The 16,276-nt window shown below is 46.4% G+C and overlaps 1 protein-coding gene across 4 annotated transcripts in view; it reads left to right on the plus strand.

Annotated features, from left to right (window-relative positions):
* CRTAC1 (cartilage acidic protein 1) overlaps positions 1–16,276 on the plus strand; it is a 693,808-nt gene that overhangs the window by 428,224 nt on the left and 249,308 nt on the right. For all 4 annotated transcript variants that reach the window (XM_069754016.1, XM_069754014.1, XM_069754015.1 and 1 more), the window contains exon 5: positions 2,716–2,872. In XM_069754016.1, the coding sequence (XP_069610117.1) occupies positions 2,716–2,872 (157 nt within the window). The remainder of the gene's footprint in view (positions 1–2,715; positions 2,873–16,276) is intronic.

A 16,276-nucleotide genomic window follows, 5' to 3' on the forward strand; every position in this document is an offset into this window, starting at 1 on the left:
CTGTCAGATTTACCCAGTGGTTTCCCATTCAGTGTGTAATGGTGACATTGATTCCTTCTTCCCATGTGTATAACCTTACATTTATCATTGTTAAACCTCATCTGCCACCTTTCAGCCCAAGTTTCCAACTTATCCAGATCCATCTGTAGCAGAATACTATCTTCTCTTGTATTAACTGCTTTACATAGTTTTGTATCATCTGCAAATATCGATATTTTACTGTGTAAACCTTCTACCAGATCATTAATGAATATGTTGAAGAGAACAGGTCCCAATACTGACCCCTGCGGTACCCCACTGGTCACAGCGACCCAGTTAGAGACTATACCATTTATAACCACCCTCTGCTTTCTATCACTAAGCCAGTTACTAACCCATTTACACACAATTTCCCCCAGACCAAGCATTCTCATTTTGTGTACCAACCTCTTGTGCGGCACGGTATCAAACGCTTTGGAAAAATCGAGATATACCACGTCCAATGACTCACCGTGGTCCAGTCTATAGCTTACCTCTTCATAAAAACTGATTAGATTGGTTTGACAGGAGCGATTTCTCATAAACCCATGCTGATATGGAGTTAAACAGTTATTCTCATTGAGATAATCCAGAATAACATCCCTCAGAAACCCTTCAAATATTTTACCAACAATAGAGGTTAGACTTACTGGCCTATAATTTCCAGGTTCACTTTTAGAGCCCTTTTTGAATATTGGCACCACATTTTCTATGCGCCAATCCTGCGGAACAGACCCTGTCGCTATAGAGTCCCTAAAAATAAGAAATAATGGTTTATCTATTACATTACTTAGTTCTCTTAGTACTCGTGGGTGTATGCCATCCGGACCCGGAGATTTATCTATTTTAATCTTATTTAGCCGGTTTCGCACCTCTTCTTGGGTTAGATTGGTGACCCTTAATATAGGGTTTTCAGTGTTTCTTGGGATTTCACCTAGCATTTCATTTTCCACCGTGAATACCGTGGAGAAGAAGGTGTTTAATATGTTAGCTTTTTCCTCGTCATCTACAACCATTCTTTCCTCACTATTTTTTAAGGGGCCTACATTTTCAGTTTTTATTCTTTTACTATTGATATAGTTGAAGAACAGTTTGGGATTAGTTTTACTCTCCTTAGCAATGTGCTTCTCTGTTTCCTTTTTGGCAGCTTTAATTAGTTTTTTAGATAAAGTATTTTTCTCCCTATAGTTTTTTAGAGCTTCAATGGTGCCATCCTGCTTTAGTAGTGCAAATGCTTTCTTTATACTGTTAATTGCCTGTCTTACTTCTTTGTTTAGCCACATTGGGTTTTTCCTATTTCTAGTCCTTTTATTCCCACAAGGTATAAACCGCTTACACTGCCTATTTAGGATGTTCTTAAACATTTCCCATTTATTATCTGTATTCTTATTTCTGAGGATATTGTCCCAGTCTACCAGATTAAGGGCATCTCTAAGCTGTTCAAACTTTGCCTTCCTAAAGTTCAGTGTTTTTGTGACTCCCTGACAAGTCCCCCTAGTGAAAGACAGGTGAAACTGTACAATATTGTGGTCGCTATTTCCTAGATGCCCGACCACCTGCAGATTTGTTATTCTGTCAGGTCTATTAGATAGTATTAGGTCTAAAAGTGCTGCTCCTCTGGTTGGATTCTGCACCAATTGTGAAAGATAATTTTTCTTGGTTATTAGCAGAAACCTGTTGCCTTTATGGGTTTCACAGGTTTCTGTTTCCCAGTTAATATCATGACATGACTGTCATAACATGACAGTGGTTCATGATACCCACAGTGAAGCATGGTGGTGCCTACCATGAAGAATGGCAGTGACGCAGTGATGCCTGCTGTGAACCATGGCAGTAGCTTGCTGATGAGAAAATGCTAGGAGAAATCATGACTTTTGTAAGAAACCTAAACCTTAGGTAGGAGTAATTGGATTTTGATGGGATTTGAATAAGTTTGTATCAAACCCTCAAATTTTAGTGACCTTGAGGCCTTTGTCCAAGAGAAATGGGCTAAGATTCCTCGGGAACACTGATAGAAGCTGGTGGCATATGCATCACATTTACAGAAGGTCAGAACAGCCAGAGGTGCTTGACTAAGTACTAAAGACATTTGTCATGAAGGGCTGAATAATTCTGAGAATGCAGTAATCAATAAAAGTGGCATTTTGTGCTGATTTTGTAGAAACCGCTTGTTTTATCAGTTGTAATGAGCTATCTATATAATTGTTATTTCATTGATTTATTGCAAACAGCAGAAAGCAAAGACTCACGAGCGTTCTGCATGGGTGGAGGAAACAGGAATCACAGGTTTTCGGAGTGGACAGAGGAGCAGGACTCACAGGCTTTGTCTATGTTTCCTGGCAGTATTTATGTAGCTGCTGAATAAAAACTATATATCCCTGATCTCAGCGATTCCCCCTCCACATCACACATCATGCTGCCTTCAGATAAGGCAACGTAGAGTAGACGGTTATTTTGCCCTGCATGTTTGCCAGACGTTAATAACGCATATAACTACTTATCATTAATATTAACTCCATGCCTCAGCAGTGGACATTTTAAATACCTACATTCCCTCTCCCTTTCAATTTATGCTTATTTTTGGCACTTATTCTGACAAATTTTGATTTTTTTTTTTACTTGATGCATAAATTATATAAGTGACAGGTTTGCAGGCAGCTAAAATTGTATTAACCTTTTTTCTGTTTTTCCCTGCAGGGCACCGGAAGATACTCCATCTATATTGCCAACTATGCAGATCGCAAAGTAGGCCCCCATTCCTTAATTGAACTTGACGAGTCTGCCAGCGACCTAGCAAAAGGAATAATCGTTCTGTCAAATGTCGCCACTGAAGCCGGCGTTAGCAAGTATACAGGTAACAGTGGAGTACAATATGTAGAGTTACTCAGGTATCCTGAATTATTGGTTTAAAGGGAACTGATGCATGCCACTGAACCACCCTAATCCACTAGTAGGACAACCCCCTTCTTGATCAAAATGTTTGGCCACCGTAAAATAATAAAGCTTATACTCATCTCCCATGCCAGCGCCGTTCCCACGGTGTCGGCACTTGTGTTCCCGGAGCTATCGTGCGGTTGTTGTGACACGTGACTCCGCGCCCAACCGGTGCCTGGCGTCACTATCCCCACATTCGGACAAATCGAACATGAAGAGGAAATCCGGGCTACAGATGATCTTGGACTACCTCTTCATGTTCAATTAGACAGGAGGCGAGGACAGTGACGTCAGGGCTGATTGGGCGCGGAGTCACATGTCACAAGTGCACTGAAGCCCCGGGAGAGCGAGTGCCGACATAGCGGGAATGCCACCGCACGGGAGGTGAGTGTAAGCTTTATTATTTTATGGTGGCCAAGCGAAGGGTATTAGAAGAAGTTGTCCAAGAAGTCGACAACTTCTTTAAAGGTGATTTCAATCACTTTGAAATTGATTGCCTATTAATATCATAGCGGCAGCTGGTCGTAAACTGTGTGCGGAGAGGAATACCACTGCTTAATGGCCACTGCATTGCAGATCACCTCTTCTTCAATAAGTAGGATCTGCAGCACCCGGAAGCAGGCGCTGAACAGTGCTCCTCTCTATACGCTGCTTACATCTGGCTGATTTTCGGACAGCTGGGTGTTATGATCTGATATTGATGACCTATCCTAAGCATTTTGTCCCATAAACGGCACTTATAACCTATCCACATGACAAGTTTATAAATGTATAATCAACTGAGACCTCCACTGATCCTGAGATTGAACCCAAAGTCCCCTATGTGAAGCATTAGTGAGCATCTGCTACCACTTTTTTTTTACTATCTAAAACTTCTGTATTTAAATAGCTGGCCATTGGGCCCATACTTGTGGTCGAGATAGGTCTCCGCTATTGAACTCCCAAGGTTATTATATTTTTTTTTTGGTAAATGCTTCAAAAAGTACAAAAATTGGCTCTCACCATCCATAAAAATTCCCTTTATTAGAACATCATTAAAAACACATGTTAAGGTGGAAGCAGGTCATGATGTGGATGACGGATATTTGGAGTAGTTTATTTGACCCATAGAAGCTTTGTTATGTGCGAAACAGCCGTTGTCAGTTACGCAAGCAGTTCTAATAAAGAGAATTTTAATGAATTGTGAGTGCCAATTTTTCTACTTTTTGAAGCATTTAACCCACTTGTGTTTCATCAAGTTGAGCACCAAGAGATGCATGAATCCACATGGTATGTCCTACAAGTTATATTTGAGGGGTTCTGGTTTTGCCGAATCACCTTTTTTGAGTTTCTGTATATTTTTGTAGGTATATATCTTTTTTACCTTCCAGCCAGTCCTCTTCCTTTAAATGTTGGGTGCCAAATCTCCAACATCTTCAGCAAAGGCCAGGACTTCTGGCCACATCCAGGCCTCAGAGGTCACTGCATGTGTTAAGGTCGCAACGCTGTGACGTCAAGACATGCACCACAAGCTTATGATGAGCAGTGTTATATGAAGCCTGGATGTGAATGTAAGTCCTGGCCTGGAGATGGAGCACATGACAGCAGAAAGAAAAAGACCGGACGGCGAGCTGTGGGGTGGCTGGAGAGGTCAACGACGAGGTTTTTCTGCCGTCCTTACTCCAAGATATATACAAATTCGGGTGGCAAACAATCTTTCCATACCTGTCAAGGTCGTAACCTGGGGACTGTCTATTGGTAATTGGTATTGGTACCTGTTCGGATGGCCTTGTAAAGCGTTGTCTCAGGATCTTAAAGTCTTAAAATCGATCCTTTTAATGGTAAATGTACACCTAAGTATATTTTATTACAAAACTAGTATACCTTGAATATCCTGGACCCCAATGGGTAACTGGACCCACCACCTAAAATACGCCATTTATAAAGCTGGTGGCTTCTTATGTGACACGGAGGCTTTTGAGGTCCTTTAGGTACCAGGGTCGGGAAGCAGCTGCCGCCTCTGCACCACCCATAGCTGCGCCGCTGCTGACCGGGGATCAGAGCCGCCGTCTTATGTAGCTTTTTATTCTCTACGATGCAGACTGTATATCTCTCAGTAGTTATTGTGGCTCCAAAGTCTGTGCCTGAAAGTGACAGAAATACGAATCGCTTAAACACCTTTCATGTAATAGATTCTACGAGGTATTCTAAGAGTTGAGCCCGGTATAAATGATGCATTTAAATCTCCTCAGTCCTGCAATGATTGATCTGGACTAGAAGGGCTTTACAGCTTCAGGGGTTGCAGTACTTAATGTTCAGAACTTCATGTCCTAGAGAATTACAGTTCTGCACCATATATTTAACTCTGTAGCATCCTGCTTGCGAAAAGCCAGAAAGTCACTTACTTCCCCATTGGCATTATATTTTACAGGTTTTTTTTATATTCTTCTTTCATGTGGTTGAAACTTCTCACATATTTTTGAAAACATAAAAAAGAATGAGTCCTCAGTGGTTGATACCTTTTAATGGCAGGCTGAAACAATAAGTAGCAACCTGTCAAGACTCCACTTAGCCTTTAAAAGGTATCAAGCACTGAGGACTTTCAATTTGGATTTTTTTGCTACCCTCAAAAATGGTACAAAGATATTTTTTTCATGTTACATCTTTTTATTATTTCTATTTTGTTATCATTATTTTTTTACGTTTTTGTTTTTTGTAAATAGACCTATAACATGTGGTTGTAGTTTGCTTTGGAGAGAACAGCCCAACTAAGGTTGTTCCTCCGCCATTCACATCTTCGTTTAGCTCTTGGATGTTGAGAAACTGAGCAAAACTCCGCTCTCTAGACAAACAGGATAGATAGATAGATAGATAGATAGTGTCACGATATGGTATGAAATATCACATAAGTTTAGTTGCTCGTCAGCCCATGAGGTGGGCTAAACCCCCCCCTTCACTAGCTGACTCTACTTGTTTCTCTCTGGGCTACGGACTGTATGCTAGAAGGGGGTTTTATTGCTCTGGGGTCGTAAATTCCAGGCTCAGAGGAAAGTCCCTCACCCCTCCCACATTCTCTAGTTCAAACTGGAAAAGTGGCTCCAAGATTCAGGAAAGATTCTTTGTTTAGTTTTTGTTAGATATTAGGCAAACGATTTAAGCTAGGAACATGAAAATATATATTCGTAGTCTCACTCGGTGTATCTACACCTCCCATGAAACTCGGGTTTCTAACTCTGTCTGGTAAAGAAGTAGGGTTTTCTCTGTAAATATGTATCCCAGATAGGACATATTTGATCTCATTAGAATGCTCACGTTAATCCGAGATGAATGATAGGTTTGGTCTGACTCTGACACGTTTTGTAGTGAAGTTATAGAAATTAGAGAGAATAGTTTAAAGTTTAGGCAGAATGTAGAGAGAGGAGGGTCTGGATAAGCCAGCCTTTCTGTGATGTCACAGCCTTAATGTTTTAAGTGTCTGGCAGGCTCTGAGGAGGACTTGCTGCTTGATTTCTTGTCTTGTCCTGGAAGAGCCCTGCTCACGTCCAAATGAGCTGGGACGTATGGGAAAAACTGCCCTAGCCTGGTTGCCTGTCATGCTTTGAACATGTAAGTGTTGCTTTTTCTCATTTATTCCCTTTATGTTATAATTACCCTTGTACATATCTGCAATTGTCTCATTTGTAACTTCTTTATAAAATATTTTTGATAAAGCACTGCCTAATTAATTTCAATGGAATATACTATTATATATTAGTTCGTTCATCCATGCTCTAAACTTACCCAGTCTTCTGAAGTGAAATACGCTACTGTTATTGTTGTGTTGGGTTAGCTTCGGACCCGTTTAATCGAAGCTGGTGGCAGTGATACCGATAGTGTGCAGACTTTTGGGTGATGCTGAAGCGGCTGCGGGGTTAATAATTATTGTTCCTGCCTGAGTGGGAGTAGTTATCGCGTCGCTGCAGCGTGCCCAATAGCCAGTACATAGCAGGCAGCCTTTCTGGCGACTAATTACCCAGGGTGCAGTACCTAATCTGACCTGAGGGTAAGGGGGCGCCAGAGAACTGCAAGTGTTAAGTGGAACTGTAAGCGGGATATACATAAATCCCTGCAGTTTGTGGTATATTGAAAGCAGTGGGATACCTAGAATAAGCCCCTGCTGTAAGCTAAGAGGTCAATAGCCTTGTGTGTGGTTTTTCATCACATTGTGGAGTGGAGGGATAACTAAGATAAGCCCCCCTGCACATGTGATAGCCGTCTGTTGGCCTAAAGTCACCTCAATCCGTGACGTAGGGGTGACGGTCACGGTGTGAATCCTGACCCATTGGTGACAGCGGTCAGGGGGAATCGTGACAATTGGTGGCAAGGTGGTGGGATATCTTAGAGCATTAGTGATTTGGTTTGAGTAATCATTCCTCTCACTAAAAACTTGCAGAAAGTTCTTGCGAGGACTCTGCGCAAATAAGTTTGGAGAACGAACTCAGTGCTTTTTAGTTGTGAGACAATTGCGTACTGGTAATTATCCCCTCCCTTTCTCTTCGTTTTTCTATCCTATCTTTTATTTGGCAACCATGGTTGTGCTGGGAGAAACCTTCTATGAGCAGCAGACCAGAGACACCCTTGTCGCCTTATGCAAGTCACAGCACATTGACTTTGCAAGCAAAAACAAAGCCCAACTGGTCGCAGATCTGGTGCAATGGGAAGCCGCTCGAGACCAATCTCAGAGCTCAGAGGCCGCAGAAGCCAGCACCAGCGAACATGGTGCTGCAGCAGAGGTCCAACCACTGAATGCTGGCCCTGTTAGCAATCCGGGCGAATTGGACCCCCACCTGCAGGCGGCCTTGAAAGAATTCCCCACTGACGACCATGAGGGACGTCGGCAGCTGATTCAGCAATACCGGCAAGAGGCCCGAGCTGAGCGAGAGGCCCGAGCTGAGCGAGAGGCTCAGGCCCAGCGAGCTGAGCGAGAGGCTCAGGCCCAGCGAGCCGAGCGGGAGGCTGAGAGAGCCGAGCGCCAAGCCCAGCGAGCTCATGAACTGGAGATGCTCCGGCAGGGGGGAATGCCCTCCACCGCCCAGAGACGTGAGCCCAGCAGCGCTCAGATACCTAAGCCCCGGCCCGATCACTTCCCTGTTATGGAGAAGGATGGGGACTTGGACACTTTTCTGCGGGCCTTTGAGTAAGCCTGCAGGCAGTACCAGCTGCCTACAGATGAATGGGCACGATACCTGACACCAGGGCTGAGAGGTAAAGCTCTGGAGGCGTTTGCTGCCCTCCCTCAAGAACAAGATGGTGACTATGAGGCCATCAAAAAGGCTCTGATAGCCAAGTACCAGCTTACACCCGAGGTGTACCGTAGAAAGTTCCGGACCCTCCAACGTGGCCCACACGACAGTTACAGTGATGTGGTGCATGGACTGGGGACCCACTTTGACCAGTGGACCCAAGGACTGTCAGTGACCACCTTTGCACAGCTGCGAGACCTGATGATCAAAGACCAGTTCTTTCATCTTTGCCCAGCTGAGGTGCGACAGTTCGTGATGGACAGAGAACCCAAAGACGTGACGAAAGCAGCGCAGATTGCCGATGCCTATGAGGCCAACCGTAGATCGGAAGCGCGGAAGCCAGTCACCACCAGCTGGAGAGGGGGTAAGCCTGCAACCAACGCCAGTACCCCTGCCAGCCAGCACACCAGAGGTCCTGGCCCTGTGGCCAACAACACCAGACCTACCACCGAACCTCGCCAGTGTTACTACTGCAAGCGGCCTGGGCATATCAGTACCTTCTGTCCAGACAGGCCGAAGAACCCCCCAGCCAAGGCCCCAGGGCCTAATGCAGCAGTTCTTTTGGTGGGTGGTGTGGTTGGGAGGGTGTGTGACAACGTACAGCCCGTTACTGTGGGGGGCCATGTTGCTACAGGCCTCAAGGACACCGGGGCTGAACGAACCCTCATCCGACCCGAACTGGCGGCCCCTGAAGAAATCATTCCGGGGAAAACCCTAACTGTCACTGGGATTGGGGACATCAGCTGTCCCTTACCGATGGCCCGGGTTTTTATTGATTGGGGTGCTGGGAGCGGGGTGAAGGAAGTGGGGCTGTCTGATAATTTGCCCACTGATGTTTTGTTGGGGACTGATTTGGGGAGGATGTTTGCATACTACGTTCCTGACACCCCTCCCCAATCTACTATTGCGGGTAAAGTTAACCCTGATGATGATGATGGGAAATCGCATGTGTTACCTGACCATGCTTTATCTTGTAATGATGCATCTAATAACCATTTTTTCCCTAGGATTGATGGTGAAAATGTTGTACCTGTGCCAGCTGAACCTGATAATGATTCTTCTGTGAAGGTTAATGTGTCCATAGGTACAGGCGTGCCCAGCCACGTCGCTCTGCGGAGTGAGACGGCTGAGGAACCCCTAACAGGGGCAAGTGTCGGTGCTACCGGAAATGGGGAGATGCATGGGAACCGTGAGGAAGGTGATGCCATGAAAGTGACCAGTGCCACCGAGGAAGGTAACTGGCCCATAAGTAGCACTGCCCCTGGAGTGTTGGGGGTGGATGGGGAGGTAGAGCCCATAGCAGCGCCGGCTGATGGGTCTTTAGAAACCCCCGGGGAGACAGCCTACGTAGCTGCTGTCACCCGCAGTCAGAGTGCCCGGAACGCAGATAACTGTCGGCCTTCCGGACCCTCCTCAGTCATTACTGTGACTGAACCAGGGGTGGACCCAGAGCAGGTCCAAGAGGGTTCCCGTGGGGAAGGGACCCTGACATCGCTTCTGGCTTCCCCTAGCCAGGAGTTTCAGGCCGCTCTGCACACAGATGCGAGCCTAGAGAGTTTGAGACAACTCGCCGAGACGCCCACCTCCGAGACTGATAAGGAGAGGGTGTTCTGGGAACGAGGAAGGTTATACCGGGAGACAGTACCCGGAGAATCACAAAAGGAGTGGTTGAGGGAAAGACAGTTGGTCGTCCCCCAGCAATTCCGGGGTGAGTTGTTGCGGATTGCCCATGAGATCCCGCTAGCTGGACACTTGGGGATCAGCAAAACTAAGGCCCGGCTGTCTCAACACTTCTATTGGCCTAAGATGGGGACAGATGTGTCAAACTACTGCCGCTCCTGTATCACTTGTCAAAGAGTGGTGAAGGCGGGGCCTGCTCTTAAGGCTCCCCTGATCCCTTTGCCAGTGATAGAGGAGCCTTTCCAGAGGATCGCAGTGGACATTGTGGGCCCGCTGGCCGTCCCCAGCAGCTCTGGAAAGCAATACATCCTTACTGTGGTAGACTACGCTACTCGGTACCCAGAGGCAGTAGCTCTGTCGTCAACTAGGGCAGATAAGGTGGCGGATGCCCTGTTGGCCATCTTTTCACGTGTAGGATTTCCCAGGGAAATGCTTACTGATCAAGGGACCCAATTTATGTCTCGCCTAATGGAGGCTCTCTGTAAGAGAATGCAGGTGAAGCACCTGGTATCGAGTGCGTATCACCCACAGACCAATGGCTTGTGTGAACGCTTCAATGGTACCCTCAAGCAGATGCTACGCATGCTGGTTGAGACTCAAGGGCGCGACTGGGAGCGGTACCTCCCACACCTGCTGTTCGCTTACCGAGAAGTTCCGCAGGCCTCGACGGGGTTCTCCCCCTTCGAGATCCTGTACGGCAGGCGAGTCCGGGGACCCCTTGGGTTGGTAAGAGAATCCTCTGAAGAGGAGCCGAACCCTTCTGAAGTGTCCATAGTGGAGTATGTCATGCGCTTCCGTGACAAGATGCAGACCTTGACGCAGTTTGTGCATGACAACATGACGCAGGCTCAGGCTGACCAGAAGCACTGGTACGACCAGAACGCCCGGGAGCGGACCTACCACGTGGGTCAAAAGGTGTGGGTGCTGGTCCCCGTACCAACGGATAAGCTTCAGGCAGCCTAGGAGGGCCCGTACGTCGTCCACCAACAGCTCAACCCGGTCACGTACGTGGTCACGCTTGACCATGCTCGGGGTAGGCGAAAGGCCTTTCACGTCAACATGATGAAGGCTCATCACGAACGTGAACCTTTCGTCCTACCGGTCTGCAGCTTGCCCGAAGACGGTGAGGAAGACACCCTCCTGGACTTGCTGGCCCAAGCCAAGGCCAATGGGTCCATCGAGGAAGTGGAGGTAAGCGCCTCGTTAACTGAACCCCAGCGGTTGCAGTTGCAAACCACACTGGAACCTTTCCGGGTCGTGTTCTCCAACCGACCTGGGAGGACTGAGTTAGCAGTCCACGAGGTGGACACCGGGAATCACGCCCCACTACGGCGAACACCCTATCGAATCTCGGACCAGGTGCAGCAGACTATGCACCAAGAGATCGATGAGATGTTACAGCTGGGGGTGATTCGACGGTCAAAGAGCGCGTGGGCATCACCTGTAGTTCTCGTGCCAAAGAAGGACCAGACCACCCGGTTCTGCGTGGACTACAGGGGGCTCAACGCCATCACAGCCTCGGATGCGCACCCAATGCCGCGCATGGAGGAGCTGCTTGAGAAGTTAGCTGGCGCAGATTACCTAACAATAATGGATCTGAGTCGAGGATACTGGCAGATTCCCCTGAGCCCCGAGGCGCAGGAGAAGTCCGCCTTTATCACACCCTTTGGACTGTACGAGTCCACGGTCATGCCCTTCGGCATGAAGAATGCCCCTGCCACTTTCCAGCGGATGGTCAACCTCCTGCTTCAGGGACTGGAGACGTACGCCGTGGCGTACTTGGATGACATTGCCATCTTCAGTCCCTCCTGGAAGGAACACCTGCAGCATCTCGAGGAGGTGCTCAGGCGAATTCACCAAGCAGGACTGACTATCAAGCCGGGAAAATGTCAGATGGCCATGAGGGAGGTTCACTACCTGGGGCACCGGGTAGGCGGGAACACCCTGAAGCCAGAGCCTGACAAAGTGGGAGTGATCGTGAACTGGCCCACTCCCGTGACCAAGAAACAGGTGATGTCCTTCTTGGGCACCGCAGGGTACTATAGGCGCTTCGTAAAGCACTATAGTAGCCTGGCAAAACCTTTGACGGACCTCACCAGGAAGAAGCTACCTCACATTGTCAACTGGACAGATGGGTGTGAGGGGGCCTTCCAGGCGTTGAAAACTGCACTGTGCAACGCCCCTGTGTTGAAAGCAGTCGACAGCAGTCGACCGTTCTTGGTGCAGACCGACGCCAGCGAGTTTGGCCTTGGTGCTGTACTCAGCCAGGTTGACTCGGAGGACCAAGAGCACCCCGTGTTATACCTGAGCCGGAAACTTTTGCCGAGGGAAGTTGCCTACTCTACCATCGAGAAGGAGTGCCTGGCCATAGTCTGGGCCCTGCAGCGCTTGCAGCCCTACTTGTACGGTCACACCTTCACTGTGGTGACCGACCACAACCCTCTGCGCTGGCTAAATGCCATGTGTGGAACCAACGGCAGGTTGCTACGCTGGAGCCTTGCCCTTCAGCAGTTTGACTTCACCATTGAACATAAAACGGGCAAAGAGCATGGGAATGCAGATGGACTCTCCCGCCAGGGTGAACCTACTGAGGTGCCCATGGAGGCATACCGTGGGGTACTGCCTCCCTAGCGCACACCAAAAGGGGGAGGTGTCACGATATGGTATGAAATATCACATAAGTTTAGTTGCTCGTCAGCCCATGAGGTGGGCTAAACCCCCCCCCCCTTCACTAGCTGACTCTACTTGTTTCTCTCTGGGCTAGGGACTGTATGCTAGAAGGGGGTTTTATTGCTCTGGGGTCGTAAATTCCAGGCTCAGAGGAAAGTCCCTCACCCCTCCCACATTCTCTAGTTCAAACTGGAAAAGTGGCTCCAAGATTCAGGAAAGATTCTTTGTTTAGTTTTTGTTAGATATTAGGCAAACGATTTAAGCTAGGAACATGAAAATATATATTTGTAGTCTCACTCGGTGTATCTACACCTCCCATGAAACTCGGGTTTCTAACTCCGTCTGGTAAAGAAGTAGGGTTTTCTCTGTAAATATGTATCCCAGATAGGACATATTTGATCTCATTAGAATGCTCACGTTAATCCGAGATGAATGATAGGTTTGGTCTGACTCTGACACGTTTTGTAGTGAAGTTATAGAAATTAGAGAGAATAGTTTAAAGTTTAGGCAGAATGTAGAGAGAGGAGGGTCTGGATAAGCCAGCCTTTCTGTGATGTCACAGCCTTAATGTTTTAAGTGTCTGGCAGGCTCTGAGGAGGACTTGCTGCTTGATTTCTTGTCTTGTCCTGGAAGAGCCCTGCTCACGTCCAAATGAGCTGGGACGTATGGGAAAAACTGCCCTAGCCTGGTTGCCTGTCATGCTTTGAACATGTAAGTGTTGCTTTTTCTCATTTATTCCCTTTATGTTATAATTACCCTTGTACATATCTGCAATTGTCTCATTTGTAACTTCTTTATAAAATATTTTTGATAAAGCACTGCCTAATTAATTTCAATGGAATATACTATTATATATTAGTTCGTTCATCCATGCTCTAAACTTACCCAGTCTTCTGAGTGAAATACGCTACTGTTATTGTTGTGTTGGGTTAGCTTCGGACCCGTTTAATCGAAGCTGGTGGCAGTGATACCGATAGTGTGCAGACTTTTGGGTGATGCTGAAGCGGCTGCGGGGTTAATAATTATTGTTCCTGCCTGAGTGGGAGTAGTTATCACGTCGCTGCAGCGTGCCCAATAGCCAGTACATAGCAGGCAGCCTTTCTGGCGACTAATTACCCAGGGTGCAGTACCTAATCTGACCTGAGACTAAGGGGGCGCCAGAGAACTGCAAGTGTTAAGTGGAACTGTAAGCGGGATATACATAAATCCCTGCAGTTTGTGGTATATTGAAAGCAGTGGGATACCTAGAATAAGCCCCTGCTGTAAGCTAAGAGGTCAATAGCCTTGTGTGTGGTTTTTCATCACATCGTGGAGTGGAGGGATAACTAAGATAAGCCCCCCTGCACATGTGATAGCCGTCTCTTGGCCTAAAGTCACCTCAATCCGTAACGTAGGGGTGACGGTCACGGTGTGAATCCTGACCCATTGGTGACAGCGGTCAGGGGGAATCGTGACAGATAGATAGATAGATAGATAGATAGATAGATAGATAGATGGACATACCGCCGAGGTAACATCGGGACCCGGAGGTGGAAGGGTGCCCTTGCAGACCAGAGGCGCACTGCACATTGCGGTAGACCACAAATGTGTGTATGTATGTGTGTATGTGTGTATCTGCATATGTGTGTACGTATATATGGTATGTGTATTTGTGTACCGTATATCTGTATGTATATTATTATTATCCATTTTTATAGCGCCATTAATTCCATGGCGCTTTACAGGTGAATACGAGGCAAAATAGACAAATACATTAAGCATGAGCAGATAACAAGGTTATATATGTATACAATGTATATGCGTGTATATGTATGTACTGTAAATGTGTATGTATATACGATATATGTGCATGTCTGTATGTACGGTATATGTGTATGTATATCTGTATGTGTGTATGTACGGTATATGTGTATCTTTATGTGTATGTATCTTTGTATGTGTGTGTATGTACAGTATATGTGTGTGTGTGTACCATAAATGTGTGTGTATATGTATGTATGTATGGTATATTTGTGTGTATGTACAGTATATATGTGTGTATGTACAGTGGGGCAAAAAAGTATTTAGTCAGTCAGCAATAGTGCAAGTTCCACCACTTAAAAACATGAGAGGCGTCTGTAATTTACATCATAGGTAGACCTCAACTATGGGAGACAAACTGAGAAAAAAAAATCCAGAAAATCACATTGTCTGTTTTTTTTAACATTTTATTTGCATATTATGGTGGAAAATAAGTATTTGGTCAGAAACAAACAGTCAAGATTTCAGGCTCTCACAGACCTGTAACTTCTTCTTTAAGAGTCTCCTCTTTCCTCCACTCATTACCTGTAGTAATGGCACCTGTTTAAACTTGTTATCAGTATAAAAAGATACCTGTGCACACCCTCAAACAGTCTGACTCCAAACTCCACTATGGTGAAGACCAAAGAGCTGTCAAAGGACACCAGAAACAAAATTGTAGCCCTGCACCAGGCTGGGAAAACTGAATCTGCAATAGCCAACCAGCTTGGAGTGAAAAAATCAACAGTGGGAGCAATAATTAGAAAATGGAAGACATACAAGACCACTGATAATCTCCCTCGATCTGGGGCTCCACACAAAATCCCACCCCGTGGGGTCAGAATGATCACAAGAACGGTGAGCAAAAATCCCAGAACCACGCGGGGGGACCTAGTGAATGAACTGCAGAGAGCTGGGACCAATGTAACAAGGCCTACCATAAGTAACACACTACGCCACCATGGACTCAGATCCTGCAGTGCCAGACGTGTCCCACTGCTTAAGCCAGTACATGTCCGGGCCCGTCTGAGGTTTGCTAGAGAGCATTTGGATGGTCCAGAGGAGTTTGGGGAGAATGTCCTATGGTCTGATGAAACCAAACTGGAACTGTTTGGTAGAAACACAACTTGTCGTGTTTGGAGGAAAAAGAATACTGAGTTGCATCCATCAAACACCATACCTACTGTAAAGCATGGTGGTGGAAACATCATGCTTTGGGGCTGTTTCTCTGCAAAGGGGCCAGGACGACTGATCCGGGTACATTAAAGAATGAATGGGGCCATGTATTGTGAGATTTTGAGTGCAAACCTCCTTCCATCAGCAAGGGCATTGAAGATGAAACGTGGCTGGGTCTTTCAACATGACAATGATCCAAAGCACACCGCCAGGACAACGAAGGAGTGGCTTCGTAAGAAGCATTTCAAGATCCTGGAGTGGCCTAGCCAGTCTCCAGATCTCAACCCTATAGAAAACCTTTGGAGGGAGTTGAAAGTCCGTGTTGCCAAGCGAAAAGCCAAAAACATCACTGCTCTAGAGGAGATCTGCATGGAGGAATGGGCCAACATACCAACAACAGTGTGTGGCAACCTTGTGAAGACTTACAGAAAACGTTTGACCTCTGTCATTGCCAACAAAGGATATATTACAAAGTATTGAGATGAAATTTTGTTTCTGACCAAATACTTATTTTCCACCATAATATGCAAATAAAATGTTAAAAAAACAGACAATGTGATATTCTGGATTTTTTTTTCTCAGTTTGTCTCCCATAGTTGAGGTCTACCTATGATGTAAATTACAGACGCCTCTCATCTTTTTAAGTGGTGGATCTTGCACTATTGCTGACTGACTAAATACTTTTTTGCCCCACTGTATATGTGTGTGTATGTATGGTATACAGCTCTGGCAAAAATTAAGAGACCACCACATCAACA

This window comes from Ranitomeya imitator, chromosome 2, assembly GCF_032444005.1.
Source record: "Ranitomeya imitator isolate aRanImi1 chromosome 2, aRanImi1.pri, whole genome shotgun sequence".
NCBI lineage: Eukaryota > Metazoa > Chordata > Amphibia > Anura > Dendrobatidae > Ranitomeya > Ranitomeya imitator.